Genomic DNA, 10349 nt, shown 5'->3' on the forward strand with positions numbered 1-10349 from the left:
TGCTAAATATTACAAGATTGATATCATTATTCTATGTTATAAATGCGCAAAAAGTTAGTGACAAATAAAGTGTAAACAATAATATATACAATTTTGTTACAGTGACAAAATTATTGACAAAATTTAATAACAGAGGACACGTGATAATATTTTGTTGGATGGTTAGAAAAAACAAATTCATATAGGTGATATTGTTGACGTAGCACCTATCTAAAAAGCGAACTCCGTTAAGTAGTATTATCCTAATATATACTCGTAAGATTAATATAAATCTAATCGGGAGGGTCAATCTGCGTTGACCTGATTAAGACAGGACATAGCTGATTAGCATGAACTAAATCGACCTAGGCAACAACGAAAGCAAGTGGTTAAAGCGTCGTAATCACAAACTAACTACGAATCTCCACGGCGGACGCCAAACTCAGATTCCATTACAACAAATTATATCCCTTTCGATTCCGTTCAATAAATGTAGTACCGTACCTACTTTTCCACACTGGTCACTGGTCAGTGGTCACTGGATGAAACTTGTTTTTCTTATTCCTCACTTTCCCTGTACTCTTTGGTCGATTCATCTCTCTCTAAAATTGCCGAAAAAATTGAAGCTTTAAGGTCAATTCTTTCTATCAATTCGAAGTAATCGTGTATTCTTAAATTTGTTAAGTTTTTATTCTGGACATTATATTTATTTTTTTTGCTCGTACTGTCGCTAATTATTATTTTTTTTATTGTTGTTTATTGTTAATTGTTTATCGCTTGTTTACTGTGTTTTCTGTTTAGTGTTTTTATTTTGGGGGCTTGGGGTGTTTAAGGATGTTAAGCTATTCGATGTTTATGTTTCCATGATAATGTCGGATATTTAAGATAATCAATGTGAGATCAGGGACCTTTACAAATTACGCATTGTCTGAGTATTATTATTTCACAAAGAGATATTGGAATTTTATGGTTGAATTTAAATACATTTTAGGAAAAAATGAAAAAAGAAACTCGACAGAAACGTGTGAAGAATATATGATTTTAGGGTTGAAATAATTTCTGGTGCTAAAATTTAATGAGACGTGATAGTTTAAATATTAATGAATTTACAAAATTTTATTTTGGAATTAATACTTGAAGCGAAGCACATTTCCACACTTGAGTCGTGAGGGTGCTGCTAATGGAGAATCTGATACTCGATGGTTAATATGCAAACTGGTTTTTATGTGTAAGGATTCTAGTTTTAATTTTAAGTGATCAAATATCATATCATGTCATGCATTATTATGGGTTTATGATATCACTTGTCTTTTCTTCTTGTTGAATGACAATTGAAAATAGGCTCACTCATAAATTCATCCTGCAAAAGAAGAGTACTTTTTCTGACTTGTATATTCTACTTTTTTATGTTTGGTAGATAAGTTCAATCAATATTCATACAAAACTGACTCCAAACTGGAGATATTATTCTGGCCTTTTAAAAGTACGTTTGTTGGAAACTATATAAAGATCATTGCTGGAGCATAGAAAAAAAATTATAGCCTGAAGGATGTCAATTTGTTTATCAGCCAAGTTTATTGATGCATTGATTTGAAAACATCAAATGAATCTGTACATCTAAATTAATGTGCTCTCTTAAAAAATCAATAATGTGACTGTAAGTGGTGGTGCAAAGGATACACAAGGGAAATTTTTTAAAAACTCTTTTAAATTTTTTCCTCTAAAGACCTTGTCTAAATTTACAAATGTCCGAAAATTACTTAGGAATCCGAGTATTGAAGCTTGCTCTTATATAGTTAAGGGTTAATCACGGTGGCATTAAATGCCATTGTTTGAATTTAATAGTTGTTCATTAGAGAAACCCTTAAAATGAGTTTGACTGTATTGACACACATTTGCAATTGAGACAGCTGCTTGCCTTAAAAACTTATTTTAGAGCTTGTTTGGTGCAGCTTAAAAGCCGATTAAAATCAATTTTTGGACCGTTATTTCACTATTCCGACCGTCATTTTTGAATTCTTCTCTCACAGGTAGGACCCACTTTATCTCTAACGGTCAAAAAATCAATTATCAAAATCCCTACCAAACAAGTACTTAAAATTTAGTTTCTAAAACTGGAATCTGTAAAGAACTTCCTTGCTCGAAAGTGGAAGGAATCAACTTATCGATTGTGGAAATGCAAAGACAATTTTGAATCTAGAATAGATTCTTCAGTTTAGAATACTGTATATAAACATCGGAAGTTATCATTAAAATCATGATTCTGCAACTATTAATGGATTGTCCAAAACCAGTCTGTTCCTCCGAAGCGCATTTTATAAGTGATGACCCAAAGTTCAATTTTCATTGGCTATCAATTGAATTGTTTGCTGGCTGTCTAAATTGAGCATGCTCCACATTTAGTGTTTAGGTTTGAGTATGTAAAGATTGAGACTTGGAGAAATACACGGAGGGAGATAGCAATAACAGTTCATGGTTTAAGTGTGTCTGTTAGATTAAGGGAGAGAGTGTGAATTTAGTGATAGATGACAACTATGAGCTCAGATTATGCCTGCATCAGATGTTTGATGAAATTGGCTAGAACTTGAACTACAAAGTCTTAATACTTATCTTATTTACATCTGCTATAACAACTGAGATTGTTTTAATCTAAATTCAATTTTTTCTTTATGGAGTCTATGCAGACATAAGCTGTTGGATTTTCCGGCACTGAAGTAGTGTGAGCTTTTAGGATAAATATAAAATATTTTGGTTTCTTAATGTAGAAGAAATTTTTGCTAGGAATTATTTACTATTTTCCTTCTTTCAGCCACAAAGGTGAGTGGAAATAGTTGAGTAAAATTAGTTGCTTTCTCTCTGAAAATTTGTCTTCGAGAGTGAAACATGTCACTGTCTAACCCATTTGTTTTTCTTTTCAACATGAAGCTGAATGGACTTGATAAACTGAAAATTCAGCTGTATCTCAGGGCATATATGCAGAAGAGAGTGATTTTTCTCCTCTATTATCCATATTTGTAATTCTTTTGCTGTTTATTTTGCTCACTTTTCTTCGGTCACATGTATGATCCAGTTAATTGATCATAAATAGGGTATTCTATTTTCTTATGAAGGGAACTTATATAGGACATATTTGGTTCTATCAATACTATTTTTCAGGTGTCATGGAAGATGGACCTCTGACATTGGATGACGGAACAACTGACGTTCAACATTTGCTTGTAGAACCCCAAGATGAGCACGTTTCAATGGATAATGTCTTATGTTTTAACGAAAAGATCCCAGAGAATGCCATGAAAATGGAAGAGGTTTCCCGTAGTTTTGGTATAGCCTAAATTACTCCTCCCCTCTTCTTCAAACCAAATAATTAAGTGAATACATTTTTCTCCTTATTGGTAATTACTGGTTGAAGGGATGTAAAAATTTATTACTTAGTAATCTGAAAGGTATTTTTACATTTATTAGCCCCTAGTTGTCCTCATCAAAAGAGTCTTGCTTTTGTTAGGAACATCTATGGGAATAAAGTAGTCTGTGTACCTGAGTGTGACTGTTCGTTATGCACCACTGTGGAAGCATTCATAGTGACTCTGAATTCTGTCTTACAATTTTAGTAATGAACAACTTTGTCTTGTTAGTAATGTGAAGGACTTAATTGATGTAAAGTTCATTTTCTTTGTTCTGTTCCCGGCTTTGAATTCGCGATAGGTCTTAGCCCCGTCTGGCTTAGCTCATGGAATAGTAGCTCCGCTTCTTCCTTTTTTGGGTTAAGATATAATTATTGATACACTTCCAACTCAAATTTTTTTTTTTTTTTATTATTTTTATTTTTTCAGTCTTGGATGTTGTTCATTTACTATGGTATTTGAATATCCTAAATGTTTTGAGTATTTGCTGGCTGCCATCTGACTCCTCATTGAACTTTGTGCAGTTGGACCAAATTATGGTGTTGCTCAGGAAGGGGGAGTTGTTCTGAAGCAAGAAGTAGGTTATGATTATTTTAATCTTTCCCTATAAATGGTTGAGTATGGTCCCGATGAAATGTGATCATCGAGTTTAATTTTATGTTATACTGCAAATTGTGTTTTTCATTGATGGATAGTCTGTAAGTGTCTTTTGTTAATACTTGTTGTCCGTTGTCGGAAATCTTGCTGAAACACTTATCTTTCTCCACACACAGAGACACACATACATAAAAATGGCTACGGACAAGATTGTACCCAAATGCTCTATTTAATGTTATACCCAAAATCAATGTTGTACGTTCCGATTATTCTTGCTTTCGGAATGTCATTTTTGGAACTTAAACGCCGTTATTTTCCTTGTGTTGCAATAACGTGCTGTGTTTACATTGGAATATTGTTGATGTCGAAAGACGTGTTACTTTCAAGGGTAGTAGTTAGAAGACTTAATGATAGCTTTGACAAGTTGTTGTTAAATTTTGTGCACATCTGTTGCTAAATGGCATCATCTTCTCAGTGGGATGGTTCACATGTAGGTACTTGATGTAATGCCAGGTGACTTTCGGAATGTCATTTTTGGAACTTAAACACCGTTATTTTCCTTGTGTTGCAATAAGGTGCTGTGTTTACATTGGAATATTGTTGATGTCGAAAGACATGTTACTTTCAAGGGTAGTAGTTAGAAGACTTAATGATAGCTTTGACAAGTTGTTGTTGAATTTTGTGCACATCTGTTGCTAAATGGCATCATCTTCTCAGTGGGATGGTTCACATGTAGGTACTTGATGTAATGCCAGGTGAAGTTGAAGCTGGATATTTTCAATTGCCAAATGATTTCTGTAGCATGGGTGAAGATTACTTTTCAGGTGGACATCCTTTTCCTTGATAATCAACTGTTTTTCTGATAAATATTTATAATTATCAAGTGAGATAACCCGCCAAAAATATTTGTTCAATTGGGTACAGGTATTGAATTTGCTCAAAGTATTACCAATTTGGATTATGGTTTGAGTGAAGGCTTGCACATGTCATTGTCAGAAAGTCCAATACGGGGGTCAAGTTCTGATGCTAATACACCTTGGAAATCAGATTTAGCTATAACCGATGTGACAGAATGCCAGGATGACCGGGATAACTTTCGCAATTCTGAATTAAGTGATACTTGTATCCGCCAAGAGTGTGAAACATCAATTGAGGAGAAGCCATTGAAATTTCCTACGCCATCTACTATACAAAATATTAGTGAGTTGCAAAACATACCGAGCGATTCTCCTCGAGGTATATCATCTGATGAGGATGGTGGAAGCCTTTTCCCTTCTGATTTTACATCTGGGGAGTTGTTCTGCAGTTCAAAGATTCAGGAAAACAAGGAATTTGGGCTGATGGGTCAAAATGCTGAGAGTAACGGTTCTGATGGCCAGGATGAATTGGCAAAGATCTCAAACCTGGCCAACACCGATTCCCTTACTAAGCAAAAGAGATCTCGTAAGCCTACACGGAGGTACATTGATGAATTAGCAGAGCCTATCTCTAGACATTCTAAGAAAAAACAAGAAGTTTCTATTTCAATCCCTATTGCTAAGTCTCTGGTAGTTAAAAATCGCGAGAAGTGTTACATCGAATCGAAAACGAGAATTTCCCCTGAGGAGTCTTCTGTCATTGCTATTCAAGTGCCATTTGGTTCTTTAGTGCATAAAGAATGTCAAAAGAGTCGTCCATCAGATATGGTAAGTTTGAAGCAAAACATGATCACCTTGTTACTTACCATGAATGATTATTTTTTCTGCAAACTTTATTGTTTTGCTGCTTTCTTCTCAATTTCAATGTCTGACACATCAGAGGACTAGAATACCTTTAAAATGTGATTTTTTTTGAGTTTTATGAGTTCATTACGAGCTTAATTATTTTCAATTATTGCTTGATCTATCGAAAGATCCAATCAAACATTTTCAGACCATTTTAATTTTGATCTTCCTATCTCTGTTTCGAATAGGAATATCTTCACGTCAACCCAAGACGTTGCCCAACCAACTAAATCATATTTCCTTAATTTATCTCCAATTGGTGTCACCTGTTGGCTGGCGTGCATTCTCATTTATTTTCTCCATTTTAGTATGACGATATGTCTAAATATCTTCATTTCTATTTCATTTATCTATGGACATGCCTTTAATCATAATGTCCAATATCATAAACCATTGCCAGTCTAGTAACCATTTGTAGAATTTATTTTTTTAACTTGATAGAATCTTTTTCTTTTCAATTTTCTTTTGTAGCACTTTTGCATTTTGTCCAAACCCCTCTTATGCTATGGCGTTAGATTCCAAGTATTTTGTTAGTAAATAATTCAAATATCTAAAAAATCACTCATTTTTGGACACCATGATTTTCTAGGTTGAACCTATTATGATTTACGTGTATTTAGGAACATGAATAAATACAATAAAATTTAAGATGTTTCACTGATTTTACCAAATGTTCATTGCCTAAGAAGTAGAAAGGAGTCAATTCGAACTGGTTTTTGAAATGCCACATCTACTTTATATTGTTATCCTTTCCTATTTCTTACTGATTTTTGGCTATGAATGAAAGGGAACAATTGCATAATTCTCCTTCATTTGCTCCAAATAGAAGAAGAGGAAAAAGGAACAAAATCACAGACAGGAGGGCAGGGAAATGGAAATTTAAATGTTTTCTTTGTTCAAAATATTCTCGCTTTATCTATTGCAAAAGTCAAATGAAATATTCCTGTATTTATGTGAACAGGTACTTAGTTCTGATAATGAGAATTCAGTGGACAAGTTGGAAGATATCTGCGTTGCTGCAGTGAGTCAAAAGAAAAGGTGTGGCTATGTAAATGCAGCTTGTGAAAAGAAACGTGATGGCCGTGATGGCTTTGTCATAGCAGTGAATCAAAAGAAAGGAGATGACTCGGTCACTGCAGTGAGTCAGAAGAAAAGGGATGATCATGTTACAGCAGTGAGTCAAAAGAAACGGGATGACTGTGTCACAGCATTGAGTCATAGGAAAAGGGAAGATCATGTAACGCCAGTGTGTCAAAAGAAACGGGATGACCGTGTCACAGCAGTGAGTTCGAGGAAAAGGGACGGCCATGTTTCAGCAGTGAATCAAAAGAAAAGGGATGGCCGTGACACAGCAGTGAGTGAAAAGAAGAGGGATGACTGTGACTCAGCAACGAGTCAAAAGAAAAGGGACGAGCGTGTTACAGCAGTCAGACGACCTGAAGTTAGCAGTCGGAGGAAGCATCATATATTGTGGACTATTTCGGAGGTTAAGAAATTGATTGATGGGGTTTCCCAATATGGGGTTGGAAGATGGAGTCGTATAAAGAAGCTTTTGTTCTCAACTTCCCCCCATCGTACTTCTGTTGATCTTAAGGTAAGCATTTCTCTCTCCATTAAACACAAATGAATCTTGAGGTGAGCTTGTTGATGCTCGGGTTATCTAGTTGAACGACTTCATTTAATAGCTTAAGATGTTAGAGAAGGGTCACATTTATTTATTAAAATTTAGTCTTTAACACGCACCTTTGATTGCGCACAATTTTCATGAATGTGGCAGTGAAATTTGGACCGAGGATGTTTGTGTGCTTTGATACTATGTTGAATCACTTCGTCTAAAAACATAAGCTATTACTTGTTAGAGAAGTGACTAGTTTATTTATTTAATTTTATTGTTGAACAGATCTTAATGTGTTTGGTGATCCTGTTATAGCTTATTGATGGTTGATAGCAAAATTATGCAGGACAAATGGCGAAATCTTTTGAAAGCAAGTGGCATTCACGAACAAGGAACTAGACAGGTTTGTCATACATGATAATTTCCATTTCTATGTGGAATATTTTTTATTAGAGTAAATATTAGAAACACCCCTCAAGTTTCTGACAAATTAGGAACACTCCTCACGTTAGAAAAATTACAACCTCCCCGTTATTTTGAGATCTATATTCATCATTTTTTGATTCACTTGTCATCTAAAATGATATTGAGCCTCTGTTTGTTTCTCATTCTTTCCTCATTAAAATGAAAAATATGACCGTTATTCATTACACAAAACCATCAAATTTGAATTTTTATCTCTTGTATAGGGTCCGTAGCAACTATATTTTTCATTCTTATTCTTCCAAAAGTGAGAAACAAACGGGGCCTGAGATATCTAAAATGATGTTATGGACAAACGATGAAATTTCTACAATTAAGTGCAATTTAATTTGTTTAGTATAACAAGTGTGTTTAGGTTTCATCATAATCTATGGATACCCGAAATGTGTGAATAGTAAGTGGTGGTAGTTGTAAATGTGTGGTTGGAATTAAATTTTTTATTTTGATTAAAAATTATAAGTAACTTATAATATTTTCCAAACACAGACAATAATAAGCTAATACTTGAAGACTTTGTACTTGCATTGTTATTTGGATGATTGCATAACTTACTACGTAAAATCTCAACTTAAAATTTGTTGAAGAATTTGGTAATATATGATTTGAAGTTCTTTAATTGATAATATTATGCATAATTCAAGCCCTTGTTTGGTCATTAAAATCAAATTTTTAGCAGATTTTGTTAAAAGTTAATGGAATGTGTGGTTGGAAAGTTATGGGTCATATGAAATATGGTTAAAATCAATTGTTGACTTTGACTTAGATTTTAATAAGATTTTTTAATGGTACCAAACATGAGCTAAATATTAACAAACACAAAATTATCAATAAAATTTTGTATTTATAAATTCATGAGTTTACAGAAGATGTTAAATATGAACACTTGTTTTTTTCACAATTCAAGTTAAATTTAGTTAAAATATTGTATGTATGAGTTTATTAAAATATTATACAATTAAAAATTGTTACTAAATGATGATCATTACAAGTTAAATCAACATACTAAATGTTATATATATGATAATTGTACTTATAAATAACTCGTGTTAAAGAAAATACTATGTCTATTAACATATATATTCAAACAAATAATACCACTTGCAAAAAAAATAAAAAATAAAAAATTGTACGATTTAATTTTTAAACTATGTCAAACAAGTTTTGTGTGTAATGCGTCAATTTATATTCTTATAGTTTATTTTGGATAAATTAACCACAACTGAGTATAAAATTTTCATCTTTTATTCATAAGGGCATTTTAGATATCACGTCCTCTTTTTAGGTTACATTTGACTGAAGAGTGATGAAAGGGTGTATGATACTCAGAACTAGAAACAGGGGATGTGATTTTAATTTATCAAATGTGAGTGGGTGTTTCTATATTTGTGAGAAACCTCAAGGGTCTAATTTTCTGTGTGAATATCATAGCTATAATCTTATATTGTACTCTTGAATATTGGAGAAGTATCTGTGTACCAAAGTTGTGACCTTTGGCATGTCCACATTCAGGGGGAGAAGAAACGGAATATGGCTTGGCGCCCTTTGCCAAAACCTATACTACGCCGTGTTTGTGAATTGGCCACCATTTATCCATATCCAAATGGTCGTAAACCCAAGATTATTCACCGTGTTCCCCCTGACAGAAGTACAGATATAACATTGAGCGACTATAAAAGAATTCTCAGAAGCATAAATGGCAACTGATACTTTTGCTAGAACGACGTGCGATCTTTAGCACATATTTGTGGTGTTCCATATTTGCATCTATCCTTTGTAAAAACAGTGCACAGGAGTGTGGGTTTTTAAAATTTTTTGTACTGATTGTCACTTGACATATGAGTGTGCATTTAATCTTTCAATTTTTTTCTGTTCTTTTAACGGCTTCGATACCTCTTTCACTTTGTCCCAAAGCTTGGCAAATCTTGATCATCACTCTAATTTTTGTGAAACCAAGTTTATTGATTTTTATTTTTATTTGCATTTGATATGATTATGAATAAATTGAGTTGGGCCATTGGGGGCTACACAAGGAGATATATAATTTGGAGAGGCAGTTGGGCATCAGTTGAAGTGGACTGGAGGGAGGCAAGCAGGTCTCAGAAGTGACGATGATGGTTCGAGTATAGGCTGGATAGCCCCCATCTTGGTGTAAAAGTAGGTCGGTTTGTGGTTTGTGCTCGGTTTGGCTCATACTCGTTGCGCTTTATCTGTTTAATTTTATTTTTATTCTCTCCTTTGAATTTCATCCGAACGAAAATCGAACTCAGGTCATTGGAAAGACTTCGTTTTTACAACTTGAATACAAGTCGATAAATTATCAAATCACTAGTGGAAACGGTCTTAAAAAATGAGACTTCAAACATAGTCTTTGATAAGAATGTATATATTGAGATCCCTATGTTGATTCTAATCTAATTTTTAAAATGTATGTCCGAGTCGACAAATTTTGTGCGTGGGGCCATTTGCAGGTGAGAAAATAAATATGGGTACACTTATACATGTTAAATATCA

General features: G+C 33.7%; 1 protein-coding gene across 7 annotated transcripts; it reads left to right on the forward strand.

Moving 5' to 3' along the window:
- Window positions 1-486: 486 nt before the first annotated feature.
- On the forward strand, window positions 487-9716 carry LOC111365390. 7 transcript variants are annotated; one of them, XM_022985896.1, is made up of 9 exons: window positions 489-612; window positions 2664-2993; window positions 3136-3300; window positions 3905-3957; window positions 4714-4801; window positions 4902-5662; window positions 6702-7334; window positions 7702-7758; window positions 9348-9716. In XM_022985896.1, exons 3-9 carry the CDS (start codon window positions 3141-3143, stop codon window positions 9540-9542), a joined length of 1947 nt encoding a protein of 648 aa, XP_022841664.1. In that variant the 5' UTR covers window positions 489-612; window positions 2664-2993; window positions 3136-3140; the 3' UTR covers window positions 9543-9716. The 7 variants fall into 7 exon arrangements, with proteins under 7 accessions (XP_022841700.1, XP_022841664.1, XP_022841682.1 ...); XM_022985914.1 differs by having other exon boundaries at window positions 2905-2993; XM_022985939.1 differs by having other exon boundaries at window positions 2905-2964.
- The last annotated feature ends 633 nt before the right edge of the window (window positions 9717-10349 follow it).

Source organism: Olea europaea, chromosome 2, assembly GCF_002742605.1.
Source record: "Olea europaea var. sylvestris chromosome 2, O_europaea_v1, whole genome shotgun sequence".
NCBI lineage: Eukaryota > Viridiplantae > Streptophyta > Magnoliopsida > Lamiales > Oleaceae > Olea > Olea europaea.